Here is a 22,222-nt window from a genome sequence, read left to right as displayed (position 1 = left end):
TGATGGCACAAATGGAAGTAGGTACAAATGAGAATGTTGAAATGTTGAAAACTCCAATCTTACAATTATTCTGCCACATTTGGCGATGAGAGCAGTGAACTTGGAGAATTGTGGGTGAAATAGTGACACAATATGTCACTGTTATGCCTGGGAGGCCTGCAAATCATAATAATAAGTACAGCTGGTCCAGCTTTAAGCACAAGGGCAAGATATGCAAAGGTTTTCTTAGTAGGATAGTGGGAATTCCACCCCCTCTTTTTGTCTGTCTCACTGACAGATAGTATTCTGGCAGACATGCCTTAATGCTATGTCTAACCAGGTTTCAGTTAGTGCAACATCAATAATCATATAATTAACTGTACTATCATTCATTTGAAATGATTTGGTTGCTAGAGACCTACAGTATTATTGAACAGAGATATGTTTATAGTACTAGCTGGGTCTTAAACAGATGGTGGCCAACAGGGAATAGATATCAAGTTACAAAGAGTTGCAGTATGAATTGAAGGCACCGTGTTTAGTCTTTTGCTCACCACAGGAATGGGAAGGGTTGTAGGCAGTGAACCACATAATAGCATATAGCGACAATAGCATGCGTTGTGAGCTTGTAGGACGTCTATTTTATGTCAAGAGAGAAAAAAGCATATGAGCCAAGTATAAACCCCTGGGTGACTCTGCATCAATAAGTATAGAGTTGAAGTGGTAAAATATGATCTCTCAGTTAGTGGTGATGGGGAATATATTGGAGGATTTGCCCTGGGTCTGAGTTTATTGTGGAGAATATATTGCTCAGAGCTCAGAGTCTTTACGAGTTCTTCCATCCTATAAGTGAACCCCAGATATGGGTAATTGAAAATGTAGTCCAGCCCACTTCGGGTGCACGTTTTAGATAGCCATGTGTTAAGCGACAGAAGCCTGCTAAACTTGTTTATTGCTGTTTCCTATTGGTAGTGTTCCACTGATGAATGACTGAGCATCTACTTTGCCAATCATTTTTGGTGGTCTCCAGTTCTTGCTTAAATTAGATATTAATAATTGTTCAAACCTATTCTGCAGTCATAGCATCAGTGATTACTGTGGCCTCTGATTATTAATTGGTGTTGAGTGGGAACGTTTAGTTGGTTTTGTTTGACAAGCGAAAGCAGTTTCAGGAATTGCATCTTCCATCTCCCAGCAGGCAGCAGCATTATATTCAGGTGGCTCAGCGGGCTTTAATTGTGCAATTTCACTTCGACCAAGTATTGGGAAGTTTATGGTGTCATCCAAGGCCAGTCATTCTTTCTGAGCCTGCTGCATTGCTATTGTAGTTTATCAATAGACATCCATAGCATGTCATGTTTTTCTGAATGCCAACCATATTAGAGTTTCAACCACAGGGATCTTCTGTAACATTTCATGGCAGACAGAGATGATTGAGAATTGACTTTAGAGTAGCCATTTGTCCCCAGGACAGTATAGCCTACAGATTCAGTCGGTCTGGCCTATGATTACCGTCACAATGTATAATCCTGGTGATGCAATTGTTAGAAGCAATCTAACAAGCAGGAAAAAATAGTCTTGAGTTTGTTCATTGTGTTTCGTTCATTGTGTTTTTTTGTGGTGAACATGTCACACTAATGCACTATACAGAGCTTCACAACAAAACTGTCAGCATCAGTTTCGGTGTGACTTACAATAGTTTTCACTCTAAACTGCTGGTTTAGAGTTTAGGTTTTAGGTGGTTAAGAACGTTGTGTGACCTTTGTGAGATCATGGTGAGTGGTTGAGACCATGCTGATTCAGACACAGTGACTGCCATGCTGCTGAGAAGGGAAGGATCAGTTCTTTCTACTTTCTGTTTACAGTCACACATGCAGACATTCTTTGGCTGTCCTACTCTGCCTGTCTGTCTGTTTGTGGGAGCATGTACTGTGCATGCATGTGGGTCACTATGTGTGTGTGTGTGTGTGTGTGTGTGTGTGTGTGTGTGTGTGTGTGTGTGTGTGTGTGTGTGTGTGTGTGTGTGTGTGTGTGTGTGTGTGTGTGTGTCGACAGACCTTTTCTCCGACTATGTGGCATCCGCGTGCGGTTAGGGTTAGGGTGCGGGTTTGGTTCGGGTTTACTGTTTAATGTCGGAGCACTGCGCTGTCGGAGGAATGCGCTGTCGGACTAACGTATTGCACCCTATATTTTGGGTTTGGGCCAGGTACACCAATGTTCCCTGGCAGATCATTAGGGTGGAATTCCACAGTTGCGTAACCACTGCTCTCCAAATGTTGTTTCCCAGAAGTTTGGCATGGGTTTTCCTAACCTATCACACACACACGCACACGCACACGCACACACACACACACACACACACACACACACACACACACACACACACACACACACACACACACACACACACACACACACACACACACAATCATGTATAATGAAAACATAAGCCCCCCTGACTCCTCCGCAAACATGTGCCCTCCCACCTCTTTCAAGTGGAGTTTCCCAGTTTTGCCAAAAGATAATCCCTCCCTCCCTCCTCACACTATACTAACAAGAGCAGGGAGAGAGGCCTCAGTCAAACAGACAGAGTCACAAGATCCAGAGATACACTCACTTTGCTACATAAAGAAGAAGAGAGAGAGTTACTTTTTTGAAGACGATCATTTAGGGAGCATCTCTCTTTGGACCTGACTGAGTCTTATTTGAAAGCAGATTGTGGCTTTATGTTGCTCAGAAGACTACCATAGTGAGCTTTGATTCTCTTCTGAACCCAAAACCCTTTTCCTGCAGCAGCTCCTGGGTCTGTGTAGCTGAGACACACAGAGGAGGCATCATGTCAGGACAGGAGAAGAAAGATAGTATCTGTCTGGGTCCTGTGGGGACGGCGGCCGAGCGTGAGCTGCTGTGTGTGTTCGGGACGGGGGACCTGGGTCGTTCTCTGGGTCAGCGTCTGCTCCAGGCCGGCTACAGGGTGGTTTATGGGAGCCGCAAACCCTACAGCTGTGGACCCCTGCCTCATGGAGCTCAGGTACTGTACACGCACGCACGCACGCACGCACGCACTTTATTTAGAAACAACAAAATTCTATCTCTACCTCTATCTATAATCCTTGTCTAACTCTTGGGAGTCAGATCAGGTGGCCTATGAAGTGGAAGTTATAGCAACTGGGTTTAGGCTATACCAGACTAAACCACACATATTAATTAACCACAGGTTCTGAGGACACAGCAATCCGGTTTTATGGATCACGTGACTATGTATGAAGTGTGCAATAAAAATAAGGTTTGTTATTGTTAGCGGTACTGTGTGTGTGTGTGTGTGTGTGTGTGTGTGTGTGTGTGTGTGTGTGTGTGTGTGTGTGTGTGTGTGTGTGTGTGTGTGTGTGTGTGTGTGCGTGTGCGCGTGTGTTCATGTGGCGCATGTCTCAATGTCTTTTATGTTGTATACATTGAAACAGAAGATTTGCATTATGCTTGTTTGTATTATGTATTACTAGAGGGTCGGGCCGCTACGCGGCCCTCCCGTCTAGTAGCCTGGCCCGCACATCGGAGACAGAGACGGAAGAGCCTATAGACGTTCCTTGCAACACCGGTGCTTGTTTCTCGCACATGATTTGGCAACGTGCAAAACGAAAGCGAAACCTAACTGCAGCATGCAAACCGAAAGCGAAACCTAACATGCAAGTGACAAACACGAAACAAACACGAAACCTAACAGACAAACAGACAAACACGCAAACACGCAAACACACACACATCCAGTTTGCCAATTGTATATATAGATAAAACATATATAAAATGTATTATTGGGTGTATCAGTGCATCTATAGTGTATTAGTGCATTGTTTACATTGGTTTTGTTCTTGAATGAGTCAACACATGTGTCAATGTGTCAACAATGTGATGCGTGCATGTTTCTACTTTGGTGTGTGTGTGTGTGTGTGTGTGTGTGTGTGTGTGTGTGTGTGTGTGTGTGTGTGTGTGTGTGTGTGTGTGTGTGTGTGTGTGTGTGTGTGTGTGTTTATGCAGGTACTGAGTCACGCAGCAGCAGTCCAGTCAGCCAGTGTGGTCATTGTTTGTGTTCAGAGGGAACACTATGACTTCCTGCAGAGTCTGGCTCCGGAGCTTAAAGGGAAGGTACGTTTCTATGCATCCAAACATCACCACACAATGCAGCAACTAGCCCTTTTTATTTACATTTAATTTCTCTGATCTGTAGTATCATGAAAAGTGCTATACAAATACAATGCTTCAATAAATATTACTGTTATAATAACAATAATAATAATTATTATTATATTATTGTTATAATGTATTACTATTATTATTGAACTTATATCGTAATCTGACTTCGGAATGATACGGGTCATAACAGGAAATAATCAAAAGGTAGGGAAGTCATGATGTTGGTGACTCTTACATGGCTGTGATTGATTGAAAGGTGCTGGTGGATGTCAGTAATAACCTGAGGAAGGGTCTGTACCCCGAGGCCAACGCAGAGTACATGCAGAGGTGAGACAGAGAAACTCAACTCCTACCTCCTTTGCTCCACAGTGATGGAATGAACTTTACAATGCAGTCCAAACAGCGCAGTATCTCTCTAGTGTATCCTATCCTATCCTATCCTATCCTATCCTATCCTATCCTATCCTATCCTATACAATCTTCTCTCCTTTTTGTTTAATGAAGGGGCTAATACGATAGGACAAGTAAAAGGACAAAGTGAAAACAAGAACCTAATTGTAAGGATGATTACCAGATATTGTTTTACATGATGTGTAATTGCAGGTAGGGTAAGTGATTTTCTTTGGTTAAAATACGTGTTAAATAGCACTATATTCTGATCATACTCATTGCTATAGAGTGTTTGTTCAGTAAAAGGAGTCTCCTTGTCTCTCCAGCTCTTTATTAAACAGAAAATGCATTTTCGTTTCAGTTTCAGTTTCATTTCCAAATGTATCCAATCAGGATAGAGAACTCAATCAGGATATAGATTAAACAAGAGAAATTGGAAGTGATGACACTAAGAAATGAGCAGGCAAATTTGGAACTGGAACACTATAAAAATGAAGCTTAAAAATTGGTACTTTCTCCTGATTGGCTGAGATTTTGACACACACTTTAACAATGTTTATTCAGGCCTGGGGAGCTTTTACAAATCATACATATTTGTAGCTGCTATCCAACGTGAGCCAATAAGTTCAAGGGTTATATAGGACTGGTCAGCAAACCCAGCCCTACACATATTGATGGTGTCCTGTGTCAAACATCTGTTTCTCTCATTGACCATTCTACACAGGCTATACGCAATTATATCTACTAACTACTGACTAGAGACTATAGAGCCTTTAATGGCCCTATAATTTATTATATAATAAACATACAATAAACATAATGAAATATGATGAAAGATAATATTGTCAACAACATAACATTAAAAATAAAGGGATCAAGTGAGGAATACAGTGTTTTGTGTTCTTGTGAACAGGCTGGTTCCTGGTGCGTCTGTGGTAAAGGCCTTTAACACCTTGTCTGCGTGGGCCCTGCAGAACTGTTCGTCAGACGCCAACAGACAGGTACAGTAATTAAAGAGAGTTGACTGAAGCCTCTTCTGGAGCAGTGGTTCTCAAACTGTTTCAAGTCAAGGACCCCCAAATGTATATGTACTGTAGTTGGCCCATCTGAAAATGTTACCCCCAGAAGAGAAGATTTGTGTAACCCCCAAAAAATAAATAAATACAAATCTTCCAAAGATCTTTTGTGATTTTCAAAAATTGCAGATGTACAAGCTCGCAGTGCGGGCTGTTCTTTTTTAATAGCCAAAGTTTAAAATAATGGTTAAAGTGGTTAAAATTATTATGACGCTATTAACTAATTATGTTGGGACGCCCTCGAACCCCTCAAGGTCCCGGACCCTACTTTGAGAACCACTGCTCTACAGCACTGTGCCTGCTATACACCCACAAAGTCATGCTTTGTAATGGTTGAACTGAGTGGAGCCAAGTGCAAGTGCTGAGGTTAAAAAAAGCTCAGCAAAATAAAGGGATGAGGCTTCACTTGAGAACTAAATACTGGAATAACTAAACGCTGCTTAAACACGATGGAACAAAAGTAGAGAATGCTGAGATAAACCCAAGACTCTGAACAAAATAATGGAGAAGTTATGCAACTCTAACACTCCTTCCATATCGGGAACGCTTTTTTGTGTGCGATTTATTCGCCCAAAAATATATTCTTTTCAAAGTGTTGTTTGTGTCATGACATGAGTACACCCACACAGAATGAGAATATTGTGCAGCGATAAAGTGGCAACATTTTTATGAATCTGTAAATTATAAATTATAATAAGAACAACCACACGCATACGTGCACGCACACGTGCACGCGAACGCGCACGCACGCACGTACGCACGCACGTACGCACGCACGCACGCACACACACACACACACACACACACACACACACACACACACACACACACACACACACACACACACACACACACACACACACACGTCCTTCCCTCGACACCTGAAGTTCATGATTCAATAGCTCTAAATTATACAGGATTTGGCCTCTAAGAGTGTAATCATTGTTTCAGCCCATATGGACTTAAGTTAGACCCATAATGTGCCTTTATTTTCATGCTAACCATGTCATTTTATGAGAATAGAGTTGTTGTTGTCTTTGCTAGGCCAACAGGCTTATGTTTTCACCCCTTTCCCTTCGCGGGAGCGAGCACGTGTGTCTGTGTGTGTGTGTGTTTCTGTGCACAGCTAATCTCGGATAAATGTTCCCATTTCATCGTTGTATGAACTTCTGAAATGATCTGCATCAAACTTTGCATGCACACTCCCAGTAAGCCAAGGAAGACCTTTTTAAAACTGGCCTCATGATGGCGCCATACCAGGCCGCTTTATGTTTTGGCCTATAACTCTTAATCCATACATCGTACAATGCTTTAGTATAGCGAGTAACTTAGTTACGGTACTTTTCCCAAAACAATGCTGTTACTTCGTTACATTTAAGACCTATATTTCCCTGTTCTTTCTGTAGCCACAAAGGAAAAGGAAAATCCATGCGACGCATTTGTGCTGTTTCATGATACATGAACAAGCTCGTCTCTGTCAAAGGAGACTTGCACGGGTGTTACACGAAAATCGGTGACCGACGCCTTGCAGTCTGTGGTGATTGCGTAATCATTCTAATCAATGGTGCACCACTTTTGGTGTGACACATGGCTAAAGGTATTACTGGTCTTGTTTTTGTTACATTACATTGTTGCACCGCAGCACCTGTGCCACAGGGCAGAGAAGTTACCCTTTAGTATGGTCGTAGAAGTATATTCACATTAGTTTTGGATTTATTGGTTAAATGAGGAGAAAGTCAATGCAAATTAGCCTCGGTGAAGCCCAGCACAGTTCCACATAACTGGTGGTACAGTAGGCTGCATTTGATTTTATGTTTACCAAACTTTCTCCTGTAACGTAACAGAACACTTTTTAATGGCATTAATCCTGTAATATAACAAGTTACTTTTAAAAGCAACGTTACCCAACACTGGTCGTGAGTCATGTGAGAAGACCGTCAAACAGGGTTCAGAATGATATTCCATACCGTTTGCCTGTAATTGCCTTTAAAAATGGTGGGCGGGACTTATTTCTGACAAAAAAATTACATACATCATGAATGCGACATCCAATCAACCACAAATTGGAATCGTCATGTTGAAGGGTCTTTATAGAGTGCACCTGTATAAGTGCTTTCTTCTGGCAATAGGGGGCACCACAAATGCTCAAAGGTTTAACTGTGTGTTGTAGAATTTCCTCCCACAACTTCCTTGTGTCCTTGTCCCGCCAGCTGCAACCTACGACCAGGCCACCCAGCCTGATGAAGACATGCACCATTTTCTCATAGATTTTTTGATTATTTTTTAGAATAACGCACATCAATTATAAACTTTCGATGTTTAATGTCCATCAGCATGACACCACAGGAGTTCTGACAACCCTTTCAAGTAAAAAGACAAAATACAAACAATTTAACAATGGCAATAAACATCTAACAGTGGGAACAAACCATTAAACTGTGGAAATAAACAATGAAACAGTGGAAATAAACCATCTGACAGTGGGAACCACACACAGTTAGATAAGTTCTCCAGAAGGGGTCTTTTGTGATGTATTGTTGAATGAATCAACTCATAAAGCCTGAGTTACACACAACACGTTGCAGTGTTGTGAGCTTGTAGAACTGCTATTTTCACTGCACGACGCGATGCACAACTAAGCATAAATCAGGGTCTCTTTATAGGAGCTCTGCAGTGCTTGTTCTAGGATTTGCTTCCCCTTCCGTTCTCTCCCTGTTGCTGAAAAGTAGCTGCATATGTGGGATTTTTCTGTTATTTTGATCTAAAATCCCCAAAGGATAGTGAAAACCACACAGTAGCGTGTGCGTGTGTGTGTGTTAATTTACATAACGCATTTCTGTGTGTTTGCATTGTGCATTCATCTACAAACAATGTAGTGTGTCTTTCGCACATGCACGTGTGTTGTGTGTTTGTTGATGTACAATCAGCAGCAGCATATAGATGTTGACCGAGCTTCACTAGTTCTCCACCTTCTCACTTCAACCTAAATTTGGACGGCTCTGCAGGTGGTAGCACGTTGAATCCTCCAGAGCCCAAACATTGCTTTCATTTCCATCTATGCAGAAGCATGTATATGATCAGATAATTAAGACATACATAGTATATAGCCCCCACACGTAATATTTCAAGGACTGTTAAAAAGCGAGGAGCTGTGTGTAGGTGCACGTGTACAAACAGCCTTTCCACATGGTGCACAGCAAGATAGGGGAGATTTCATATGTTCACTGTACAGTATGTGATTGTACACTTAAATGCACAGTTTTCTTCAAAATGTTTCACTTTGGACCACAATTTGGGATTGGTCATTTATTCAGAACCCCATGCATGTTACTCACACAATATTCCTCTATAAGGTTCTTTAGGTCCAACATCGTAAGAACATCACGTGGCCTCCTTTTTGCTCTAATGGGCCTATGTTCCTACAATTGCAATTGAGGCATTTAGCAGACACTCTCACACAAAGTGCAATATTGGAGTGAGCTGACATGACCTATGTCAACCACTAACAGGGTAATTAGCTGAGTTAGTGCTAAGAAAACAAGTAAGTGAGTAATTACTGAAGGATAGCAAGCAGACATCAAACCTGGCATATATTTAACATACAAAGCATCTGTGTACAGGTAAACCACATACTGTACCTTGCATCTATCTGCAGAAGAACAATGAACACGTGTCTACAAACAAATAATTAAAATACATGTATTTCTGTACTGCAGGTGTCTAGGCAATGTACTGTATGGATGGACAGTGTGTCAACTCTCCACATGTCTCTTTTGTACTGCAGGTGCACATTTGTGGGGACAGTGCTGAAGCCAAACAGATGGTAGCAGACCTTTCCACCAGGCTGGGTCTCAGCATCGTAGACAGGGGTTCCTTGTCATTGTCCAGGGAACTGGAGGATTTCCCCCTGCGGCTTTTCCCCCAGTGGAGACTGCCTCTGTACCTGGCCACCGGCCTCACTGGCTTCTTCTTCTTCTACCTGCTCGCCAGAGACGTCATCTACGCTGCCGTGGAGCAGAAGAAGGACGTCTCCTTCAGAATCATGGTGTCCCTGGCCAATAAGGTACGCTGTTCGAACACTGGAAGCCAGCCACAGAGCTCCACGCCGCTACACGGGGCGGGATGAACAGCCCAATGGGTTAACATGGCGCTTTGCAGCAATTTGTGCTGCTTCCAGGTCCAGTGTGCACCCAGTGTGAGAGAGTCACTCTTCACATCACAATGCCATGATGTAATGTTGTACGTTTAGTATGCTATAGTTGTTTCTGTGTCCATCAAGTGATGTTAATTACTTCCTGTGCATTTGTCTCATCATGCTTCAGGCCAAGACAAATAGAAAAGCAAGACTCTGCATCTCCGGTTTACTTCCTGTATCTGCGTGATGTAGGTGGCCGCCTCTAGGTGGCCGCCTCTTTAGGAGAGAATTAGGTTCTATTAATTCCAATGGGAGAGTGAATGTGAACACAGCATCTGAACTATTTGTTAGCCCCATGGTCACTGAACTAAATATTGGAAACAATCATCTAGATCATCAAGTCTAGCAACAGTAAACATAGGACGTTCGCGAGATCTGTCGTCAGACGATGCCCAATTACTGTAGGAGACTATGCCTTTGTGTAACATTTACATTTTGCCTCTAGTGGCTAAAATTGGGATGGCGGATCTTCCTAAATATCCACCATCTTTGCTTCAGGTCTTCCCCATTGTGTCTCTGATCATGTTATCTCTGTGCTACCTGCCTGGAGTCCTGGCCGCCATTCTACAGCTCTACAGAGGAACCAAATACAGGTCAGAGCTGCATGTTTGCATCCAGCTTTATTGTCTTGCTTTTACATGCAATTGTTTTAGTATTGACTCTTCTATACTGTATAATAGAACATATATTACATAACAAATCTACTAAAACAAGCTTACAGCAATAAATGAAGGCGTGTCATGTTTTGCAGGCGTTTTCCTGATTGGCTGGACCGCTGGATGCTGTGTAGGAAGCAGATCGGTCTACTGGCTCTGGCCTTGGCTTTTCTCCATGTTTTCTACACTCTAATCATCCCTATTCGGTAGATACACCATTCATCTTGTCACAAAATAGATGGAAACACAATCACTTCCTGTACAAGCATTAACCCACTCAATTCCTCGACAGCCATACATCCACTGTCTGGCACCCTTTATAATGTCATCATACCCCTACCTTTTAACAGAAATGCAACCTCCTTTGGATTGATTGACTGATTGATTGATTGATTGATTGATTGATTTTTTAATCTATTTTCCCAATAAAAAGCCATGATTAGATTCTCTATGTGGAAAATACTAGTTTAAAATCCAGACTAATGAGATCTGCACCTGAAATGTATTCTGTAAAAAGTGCATTGCAAGGCATGGCTCCGCTTTCTTACCTTCCAGACCAATTTAACAGGTTTGATTAGCTCCTTTTTTCCCTCCCTTTTCTCTCTCCACTTTTAGGCTGTCACCAAGCAACCTTATGGTGTACTTCAGAATCATCTGTAGTTTTCCTTTAAAGGGTACACATGTAGCAGTGTTGTGTTCTAGTTTTTTTTGGAAGGTATACGCTACGATACGATGCGCGTGGTCGTGGGTATACGCTCTCGCGTTTTCAATGGATGAAACAGTTTTTGAAGGTATACGGTAGCGACGAAAAAAAATCTCAAGGTATACGCCGTACACAGCATCTGACGGTAGAACACACCACTGACATGTAGTAATGTTGTGCATTTGCCCACAGGTATTATGTAAGATACCATCGCACCCAGAATGCAGTGTCGCAGGTAAGGTTAGCAGTGAGCAGCAATGAAAGATAAGAAATGCTAATTACTGTGTACAGTATGTGGTGTGGTGTGTATACAATGCACTATGTAGTAGCCAAGTCAGCTTTATGGCTTACACAGTAAAATACTGAGTGTTATTTTAAGTCACTTAAAAATATATATATTTAGGCTACTTAACAAAAGGATTAAATAAACGTAATAGATTTTTTTTGTGTTTTGCCTAAAACACATAAAATATATTTATATAAATATATAAATAATGTAGACGTGTCGAAATGTTGACTGCAACTGTACAAATTATCCACTTTAATCGTGGTGTTAAAAAAATGTCAACATTTTTAAATCAAAACTTTTCAAAAGCAAGTTCAAAAATAACAACAATATCAGTCAAGCTCACAGCACATCATGAGCCTGTAGGTCGGCTATCGTCGCAATTTGTCATACGATGAAATGTATAGGTCTTAAGTGGTTAACACCCCCCCCCCCGCCCCCCCTCCCCCTCTCTCTCTCTTTCAGATCAGGGAAAACAAGACAGCAGAGTTTGACAACACCTTAGCCTGGCGGACTGACTCCTACTACTCTGTGGGGATTCTGGGTTTTGGGTTGTACGTCGTGCTGGGAATCACATCTCTGCCCTCTGTCAGCAACGCACTCAGCTGGAGGGAGTTCAGCTTCGTACAGGTGTGTGTGTGTGTGTGTGTGTGTGTGTGTGTGTGTGTGTGTGTGTGTGTGTGCATGTGCGTGTGCGTGTGCGTGTGCGTGTGTGTGTGCGTGCCTGCCTGCCTGCCTGCGTGCGTGTGTGCGTGCGTGCGTGCGTGCGTGCGTGCGTGCGCGCGTGGATTTGAGAGTGTCTTTGTATGTCTGTGTCCTAATTTCTTCACCTCCCATGGCACCCTGGGTTGTCTGTGTATGCAGCTGTGCCAAAACACAGATGCAAGGGTGCAAGGGGAAGAAGAGCAAAGAACAAAGATGAAGCTTTTGCCAGTCCAGATATTACTTTGTTCCTATATACCCTTTATTAAAGTACAAAGTGTGTGTGAGTGTGTGTGTGTGCGTGTGTGTGTGTGTGTGTGTGTGTGTGTGTGTGTGTGTGTGTGTGTGTGTGTGTGTGTTTGTGTGTGTGTGTGTGTGTGTGTGTGTGTGTGTGTGTGCGTGCGTGCGTGCGTGCGTGCGTGCGTGCGTGCGTGCGTGCGTGCGTGCGTGCGTGCGTGCGTGTGTGTGTGAGCGTGTGCGTGCGTGAGTGTGTACTTTCAGACAACACATTGGTATGGTATGGACATGAAAAATGTGTTGAGGTGTAACATGCAGAGGTAGCACAACGCTGTCAGACTCATATTGATTTAATTCATATTCCCTCATAGTTTCAAACAGCCCACAGATACAAGCAAGGTTTTCTGATTCTGCGATGCTGATGTAATTCTTTGGGCAGGACAGGTATTGCGAAAACGTTTTCAGGTTAATTTTGGATGAACCAATTATTTTGTGCCTTTTCTGTGACCTTGCGAGTCCAAACTGACAAAATGGATGGATGATCCAGTTAACACACAGACACGTGATCACAATGTTTAATGGGCTTCCTGAATAGCCACTTAGGAATTGGTCAGATGAGAAAATTAGTTACCTGGTGTGCCATTATCACTGAAGGTAATTTGGGGAAAGATTAGGTTTTGACTTATTGGCTGGGTCCAGGCTTTTTTTTTTTTTTTTACAGATGCGACAGCGTGGTTGTTATTGTGTTCACCTTGTGAGTAGAGTGGTGTTTACAGCAGGGGTTTCCAAACGGTGTGTTGTAAGTCAAGTCCGGGTCACGGGTGTGCCTTTGCATTTTGTGTGACAAAAAAAATAAATTTAACCCTGACTGTCCTGTCACAGCGATTTGCTCACATCAGTACACCTGCCTATGGCATTCAAAGTTAATGCGGCGAGTTGTGAGCTTATAGATTACATATTTTCACTATGAATACAGGTATGCATTGAAATTGTATGGCACCCACTTCAGAACACGATCCACGCTCATATCCATCCCGCTCACTTAAACCTGGTTCAGACCAAAGATTTGTGACACCGATGGAACTGTTTTAAGCCTGATTCATTAAAAAAAAGGTGTTCCACAAGCTCACTACGTGTCACGCCTGTGACGTGTTGTGAACTTGTAGATCAGCTATTTTCGGTACACGACACCGCAATACGATTTAGTATAAATCAGGCTTAAAACAGTCTTTGGTCTGAACCAGGAGTATATGATGGAGTATAAAGATTGTATTTAAGCTTGTATGATGGAGTATAAAAATTGTATTTAAGCGTGTATGATGGAGTATAAATCAAGCATTTAGAACGTTGCAAAGAAAAATCGCAGTGGTCGGAATTTCACCTTTTATCAGCTAACAGGGCATTTGACATCATTGCATAACTGGACATGACATGTCACCATACGCACTGATTTGGTGTTGCTGCTGATCCCAACACAAGATGGTCTCTAATAGGCCAAGTTATTTATTTAAATAGGAGTCAATAGTTTGACTTTCATGATTTTATAATTCATGATTTAGTCAGTTTTTGGACAATTTAGGGGTAAAATAATGAAGCTTGTGCTTGGTAAAATGACATGCTAATGGACAATGGTTGAGACTCAGGAAGTTTGTCCTCAGCAGACTGATGTTTATTTGATGTTTGTGGTTTTGTTTTTGAAGCATTTCATTTGTTGTTTTCTTTCCTTTGTAGGAAGGATTATGAGCTTATAGCATAAAGTTAATTGATGGATTCCCATGAGGAGTGAGTAGAAAGCATGTCATATGCCAGCAAAGGCACTGTTTCCCAAACAGTGGGTCGGGACACATGTTTGGGTCGCCGACCAATTTTTATGGGTCGTGATTAAATGCTCCGTTTTTTTGTTTCCTATAAAAAAGAAATAATTATTATTTTAAAAAGATTACAAAAAAAGTCACAACTTTTCATCAATTAAAAACAAGTCCAACATGTTTCGAAAGTATTTGATAAAATACCAAAACATTTAATACAAAATCTAATATTTTCCATAAATAAATAAAAACAACGTTCAAGAAGTAGTGAAAATAGCAGATATACACTTGTTAAACTGTTCTTTAATTTCAAATTAAGTAGTTTCTTAATGCCATGTACGTGACACTCTAAATATGTTTTTGGTGACATCTGAGTAAAAATATCAGTGTGTACATAATTTCTTTCTTTCTTTCTTTTTCTTTCCTTCTTTCCACAGTTGAACAAGAAATGAACCTCCCCACAGGGAACACACTCATTCATAAATGTAACTGGGTCACGCCAAGCTCATTTAGTAATTCTCTCCCTCCTCCTCCTTCACTTTGGCCACAAATTAGAGCAGAGCTTTAAATGTTAAGTTATTCATAAAATGTAATTCAGGGAAGGCATTCATTATACCAGGCCACGCATCTTCAGGAGTGACTTGCTTGTGTGTGTGTGTGTGTGTGTGTGTGTGTGTGTGTGTGTGTGTGTGTGTGTGTGTGTGTGTGTGTGTGTGTGTGTGTGTGTGTGTGTGTGTGTGTGTGTGTGTGTGTGTGTGTGTGTGTGTGTGTCTGTGCCCAGGTGCTGTATCTGCATGTATGAACTGGACTGGATCGGTTTGTGCGAATGTTGGAACGTGTGTGTGTGTGTGTGTGTGTGTGTGTGTGTGTGTGTGTGTGTGTGTGTGTGTGTGTGTGTGTGTGTGTGTGTGTGTGTGTGTGTGTGTGGTTGTGTGTGTGAGCGTGCATGTGAAGGTCAAAGGCTTATCTCTATAAAGGTCAGGCTATCACACACTTGCTCATTAAACCTATTACACAGCAATTAGATTTCAACAATCTGTGCCAGTAGATGAGTGTGTGTGTGTGTGTGTGTGTGTGTGTGTGTGTGTGTGCGCGCGTGTGTGTGTGTGTGTGTGTGTGTGTGTGTGTGTGTGTGTGTGTGTGTGTGTGTGTGTGTGTGTGTGTGTGTGTGTGTGTGTGTGTGTGTGTGTGTGTGTGTGTGTGTGTGTGTGTGTGTGTGTGTGTGTGTGTGTGCGTGCGTGTGTGTGCGTATGCGTGTGCGTGTGTGTGTGCGTGTATAAGTGCGCCACGTGCCTGCGTGCGCGCCTAGTTTTGATTTGTGTCCTATCTTGTCGTTTTATCTCTGCCGTCCTCTTAGTCCTGGTCCTTGCTGGGGGACATTATTGTTACTGTCAACTGTCCTTGTCGGGGGACATTTCTCTCCCTACCTGCTTTCCCCTATAGTTCACGTTGGGTTACTTCCTCTTCACACTCATAAATTTGGCGTCTCATTGTCTGTCTCTTGGTCACGCGTCACTGCAGGAGTGACGTGCGACCGAGAGAAACAGGGCAGACATTCAGTGAATGAAAGTACTTTTGACAAGGCAACCTGTGGTGCGCTGGACAGTTGAGGCCTGTCAACATGTGAAAAGAAAACAATATAACATAACGTGTCTTCCCAGACATTTCACAGCCATTCGTCCATTACCACTGCAACTTTAAAGGGTCTACACCATGAATTTTAACTTTTTCTTCATTTTTGTGTGTTTTTGGTCTCCCCCACCTCTCTTCTGTTCCAACAAATACCCGACTTCGAGCATGCAGGCTTTCATAGGCTATCTGTGGTTTTCATGTAAATTGGTCTGAAAACAGTCCGTCAGATTTGTTCCCCCACCCTACGTCACGTCTGGGAACAATTCCTCCCGTTTTTCAGTTCTAACCACCAAAAAAAATCCAAAAATCATTCTTTTTTTTTTTTTTTTTAATTTTTTCTTATTTTTTTTTTTTACTTTTTCCACACAGAACCAGGACATGACATGCATACAAACTGGCTCAATAGCGCCCCGTGCCAAACAGGACAATGTGGTATTGCAGGTGAAAGTGCTTTATAAGCCAGAGAGAAGTTAGTTGGAATGAGTATATCTGAGGCTTGATTTAGGCTCAAACCTTTTGAAAAACTTTTGAGGGACATAAACAATATGATATCAAATATTATTATTATTTTTTAAATTCATGGTGTAGCTCCTTTAACCATCTACGTTGTTTATAATGTGCGTCGACATGTGATCACATGAGATGAGATCACATGAGGTGTTGCGTTAATTGTTCCGCCAGGCACGGTAATCTTAATAAAATCCTGTAGTGTGTGACGCGCCATTATTTTAAATCTTGTAGTGCAGGGGTCTTCAACAGGGGGTCCGGGACCCCTCGGGGGTCCTCAGAGCTACTATAGGGGGTCCGCCAAATCTTTGTGTGATAGGATTTAGTTTTTTTACATTAACCACTTGAACCCTAGAATTCCTTTTCTGAGGGGAACATTAGCCGAAAATAATATCTACAAGCTCACAAGGCGTTGAGAGCTTGTAGATCGGCTATTTTTGGCAAAGAGGCTATAGGTGTAGAGGGAAAAAAGAGCAGACTAAGTAAAAAAAAAAAAACTTTAATCTAAAACACAATTTTATACAATATAGAGTAGGGGGTCCCTGCTTCATCTCTCTCTCAGCTAGAGGGTCCTTGGCCTGAAAACGTTTTAAGACCCCTGCTGTAGTGTGTTAGTGTGTCATGTTTAAGATTATATTGTGTATCAGACATGGTCTGCTAAAGTATTACATAGGCTTCATCTATCCAGAAACAAGTTGGCCAGAATGTACAGTATCCAGGTTTAAACCCCAAATGCTTTTCTCACCCCCCCCTCTCTCTCTCTCTCTCTCTCTCTCTCTCTCTCTCTCTCTCTCTCTCTCTCTCTCTCTCTCTCTCTCTCTCTCTCTCTCTCTCTCTCTCTCTCTCTCTCTCTCTCTCTCTCTCTCTCTCTCTCTCTCTCCTTTTTTCCAGTCCAAGCTGGGGTTCCTGACACTGTTCCTCTGTACGCTTCATGCCTACCTGTACGGATGGAACAAGTTCCTAAAGCTCTCCAACTACAAGTGGTGCACTCCTCCAGGTTACATGCTGTGTCTGGTCATTCCCTCTGTGGTGCTGTTCTGCAAACTGCTGCTGCTTCTCCCCTGCGTCGACCGCAGCCTCACACGCATACGACAAGGCTGGGAGAGGAGGAGCGACCCAGGAGCTGAGAGAGGGGACGAGAGAATCAGTCAGCCACTGATGAGATGAGATGGTCTCACATGCACACGCACGTACACACACATACAGTATGTGTAGCCCTGAAACCCTGACATGTCATGGCGCAACTTGTTCCTGGTTTTTGAAATTTCTCTATTTACAACCCGTACATCTACATAAACGTTCAGATTTCAAATACAAAGCGCTGACCCCACGGCCATGGATGTAACAAGTTGAAACACTCGAATCTAAGTACCCGTATATTCCGTATTGTTCAATAAAAATAATTTAAATCCGATCGCCGACCATTTTGTCATAGAGTTATAATGTATCAGAGTGCAATACACCTCCCAACCGATCGTGTAGTTGAAAGCATATGAAGGAATTTTTTAGAAAATGGCCACCGATCGGAGTAAAAGGCTTTTTATTGAACAATACGGAAGATACGGGTACTTAGACCCGGGCATTTTAACTTGTTACATCCATGGCCGTGGGGTCATGGGGTCAGCACTACAGAAATCTAAACGTTTATGTAGATGTAAGGGTTGTAAATGGAGAAATTTCAAAAACCAGGAACAAGTTGCAGTTACACCATGACGCTTGTGACAGAGGAGCGTCATGTGAACCATGGCTAACATACGTGTTGACTTCGACATTGCATTGACATCCCTATCCCATTTCTAACTTTAGGCTGATGCGGTGTTCACTATAGCAGCTACCAAAGCAACAAAACAACTAAGCATTTCCAGCTACATTGCTGCAAAGTCGCCGTTGAAGTGTTGCTCTGCTCAAGTCACATAATTCCAAATGAAAAGCGTAGTAGGCTTAAATATCACTATAGCACTGATTAATAGCACAAATATTTGTTTTCATTTACAGAACATAATTTATCAGGGACTGTGTGGAGAGAGAACGTGGGTGGAAATGGTGAAACGAAAACATACGATCGCTTGAAGCTTTATTGCGGCATTGGAGCACTAAAACAAGTTGAAGCTTGCTCATCTTTTTTACTTATGTAGCTTGTCACACAGTGTCGGGCAGGGCAGGCCATGGCCTCCGTTGCCCCTCATTTTGGCCGTATGCCCTTGAAAGAATTATAGGCTACACCCAAAGGCCACAGTGGCATTGATGCCCTCCCTGTATGCCAGCTGATTTCAGGCCTGGTGTCCGGCATCAGTTTGTAGCTTCATGTCACGGACTCGCACTGAAAATGGTCGTAATCGTATGCACTATGAGTCTAGTATGAAATCATAACGGGGACACCCATTAGACAAGCTGCCTGCATTTTTTAAATCCAAGATGTGACCTACTGTAGTAGAACATGCACATGCACGGTTGTACGCACAGACACTCAGTAATACGCTCAAAAATTTACCAGAAGGCAAGCCTGCAGGAAAAATATTAAGATTGTAATTTTATCCAGGACAACAAAAAGTGGAATAAATGTTCAGCTGAAGAAAGTACAACTCAAAAATCTAACAAACAACTTAAATCAATGGAGACACAAAGTGTTAACCTCTCCATGGCAGCCTACACTAACCTGACTCTGCCAGATGGGGGCGGTATTGAGTAACTACGTTCCTCTAAGCTGTGAAACAAATGTGAAACAAGCTTTCGGATCTGGCAGCGTCAGCTAGCCTACACTGCTACTGAGCTCCACCCTTCGATTTCTAATCAACCAACCACAGTACAATAGCAATCCACCCAAGATGCACCCCATATTCTAATCAATTCAGCTAACAGGCACCCCTCAATCAGATCTTCAGGCACAAATCACAAAACTACACAGCTAGGCTTTAACATGCAGCTCCCCATAACAGCATCTTCCTGTGCAGATAAACACAAAGAGATTCCAGTCACAACAGAATGTGCACCTTCTGTGTGACTGGGAATCTACAAGTTACAAGCATTACAATACATAATATGCAAGCCATGTATACTGCTGAACATAGAGAACATTATTCTAAAAGGCTGCACTGTGACAAACTGATACACAAAACACACGTGCAGTAAAGGTGATCTAAACATATGCTTGCTGTATGTAAAGTGAAACTATAAATGCAGGCATAATCACTCATGCTCATACACAGCAGTTTGTATTTACACACACACTCACACGCATGTGCACACACCCACACACACGTACCCACACACGCACGCACGCACGCACACACACACACACACACACACACACACACACACACACACACACACACACACACACACACACACACACACACACACACACACACACACACACACACACACACACACACACACACACACACACACACACACACACACACACACGCACGCACTTTCAAACTGACTTGCACAAAACACTTTCTGACACCACTGCAGGCATCGGCTGGCAACCCTGTCATTATCTCATCTTGGCTCTTTGTTTAGGCTGTCACATGACCAACACAGCATGGAGTCAGAGCTATTGCACAGCTCACTGCATCATACTGACACACACACACACACACACACACACACACACACACACACACACACACACACACACACACACACACACACACACACACACACACACACACACACACACACACACACACACACACACATGTAACACTCACACAGATTATACCCTCCATTTATGTAACCATGTCTAAACCTTTACATTTTCACAGCAGGCAGTGTTGTATTGTCCAGTAGATTAGCTATCTTCAAACATTTGTACTTAGTTCCGCACCGGTATTGCTCGCCGAAAATTGCAGATCTTCAAGCTCACAGCGTTGTAGATCTGTTTTTGGCATGCGACACTGGTGCGCAACAAAGTCTAAATTAAGCATTACACACACGGCATGTACACACCTCACATAAGCGTACGTGCAAAGATCCTGACACACCTACAGTACAAACCCACAAACGTGCACAGGAATAACTGCACGCGTCAATGCAGCTGCGCTCGTGTTTCAAGCTATTGTCCTTTGTCTTCCTTTGTGAGACCAAGTCTTTGTGCTGCGATTACACCCACATACAGTACATTACCACAAGAACCCTGACCCACAGCCTGCCTGTGGCATTCAGCCGGCACCCACGTGTCCACACAGCGTCGATTGGACCCACTCTCTTCTCTGTTCCACTGCAGTTATTTCTTTTTTGATCACGTTTAAAAAACAAACAATGTTGACCAAAGTGTTGTACAATATCAACGTTAAAAGTGAATAAAATGCTGTACAAAGTCAAAGTTAAAAGGGACCAAAGAGCTGTACTATATCAGAGTTTCAAAGTGAGCAAAGCGCTGTACAACATTGGAAAAGATACAAAATCAGTAAATAAGGCATTACAAGACACAGTAAACGGGCCTAGTTGTGCTTATCAGTCTGGTGTCATGGTGAAAATACATATGTAAAACATAATATGCAAAGAAAATAAAGAAAAAATAAAATAAAAAAGATAACACTGTATAGTAATGTATTTTAAAACATGTACTGTATATACATGAAATACATTTTTAGAAATTATTTTAAATTTTAAGAATATTATATATTTTTTTCTGCTTTTCATGCTGAATGGGCGGGGGGAGGGGGGGGTTATTCAGGAGATATTGTATAATTTGTGATGTCTTGGCTTAGGTAGCCTGTCATGTTTCCATTTTCTTCCAGCTACTGTAATTCCCTTTCCCCTACTTATTGTCAAATGTACCTGTTCCAAAATAAACTCAACATCAACCTGGACTCCTGGGCTCCTCTGATTACTTTCATGTTTACAGTACTCTTAACCCCTTTCTCTCTCCATTTCTTAGTCACTCTCCCCCCATTATATGGTCTTGGCTCAGGATAATCCAGATGATCTGAAGCAACAAAAAACTCCCACGTTTTTTGCATGTTTTTGCATGTAATTTGTTATACTGCAACCAGCTATGTTTGCCCAGAGAGGTTGAATGGTGAGTTTCGATGTGTGTCGGTAATAGTTACAAAGTACGACATGTCTTTTAATACAGTCCATGGGTACTCAACAGGCGGTCCGCGACCCATAGGGGCTTCTCAAAGTCATTGCAGGGGGGCGGCCAAGTTATTGTTTGGTTTTAAAAAATAAGCATATATATCAGAAAATATCCAACAATTTCACACAATATTATGTAGGAGGGGGTCCCTGCTTTATCTATATGTATGTATCACCTGGGGTCCTTGGCCTGAAAAACATTGAAAACCCCTGCAGTAGTCCATACCGAGGGATGTGCATACCCCAATTATGTGCAGACTTGAGATTTGGGACTGCAACTACAGATCCCTTGGCTTGCTCTCTTTCTCTCTCTGAGAAACACACACACACACACACACACACACACACACACAGACACACACGCACGCACGCTCGCACGCACGCGCACGCACACACACACACACACACACACACACACACACACACACACACACACACACACACACACACACACACACACACACACACACACACACTCTCTCTTAATACAATGTATGAAATACATTCAGTGAAACGTTTCTTGCTTTATCCTTTACAATTGCTTTGGTTTTTACCCATGTAGCTGTTTTCATGACTCAGGCGTTCTGAAATATGGTTAAATAGCATGTCGGAAAAATAGCAATGGAGGAGCAGGATGTGCTGCGTCCGTAAGGGTTGAGCAAGCGGATAAGTCATCGCTCTGAATTTAGCGACACCACCCCCAACATTCAATTGTTCTTTTCTTGTTATAGTACGAGTCATGCTACAGCGTAAAATGACATTTCAATCCTTTCTC

The 22,222-nt window shown here is 42.4% G+C and overlaps 1 protein-coding gene across 1 annotated transcript; it reads left to right on the top strand.

The window, feature by feature from the left end:
• Positions 1-2,545: 2,545 nt before the first annotated feature.
• On the top strand, positions 2,546-20,051 carry LOC311042634 (metalloreductase STEAP4-like). The gene is made up of 10 exons (XM_084053492.1): positions 2,546-3,010; positions 4,012-4,119; positions 4,424-4,494; positions 5,471-5,558; positions 9,418-9,696; positions 10,327-10,421; positions 10,580-10,690; positions 11,380-11,422; positions 11,939-12,103; positions 17,251-20,051. The coding sequence occupies exons 1-10, from the start codon at positions 2,816-2,818 to the stop codon at positions 17,524-17,526; spliced, it is 1,431 nt and encodes a 476-aa protein (XP_083909618.1). The 5' UTR covers positions 2,546-2,815; the 3' UTR covers positions 17,527-20,051.
• The last annotated feature ends 2,171 nt before the right edge of the window (positions 20,052-22,222 follow it).

Source organism: Gymnoscopelus microlampas (genome assembly GCF_963454915.1).
Source record: "Gymnoscopelus microlampas genome assembly, chromosome: 3".
In the NCBI taxonomy this organism is placed as follows: domain Eukaryota; kingdom Metazoa; phylum Chordata; class Actinopteri; order Myctophiformes; family Myctophidae; genus Gymnoscopelus; species Gymnoscopelus microlampas.
Note: the sequence above shows the minus strand (reverse complement) of the source record. Positions and strands in the feature narration are given on the sequence as shown.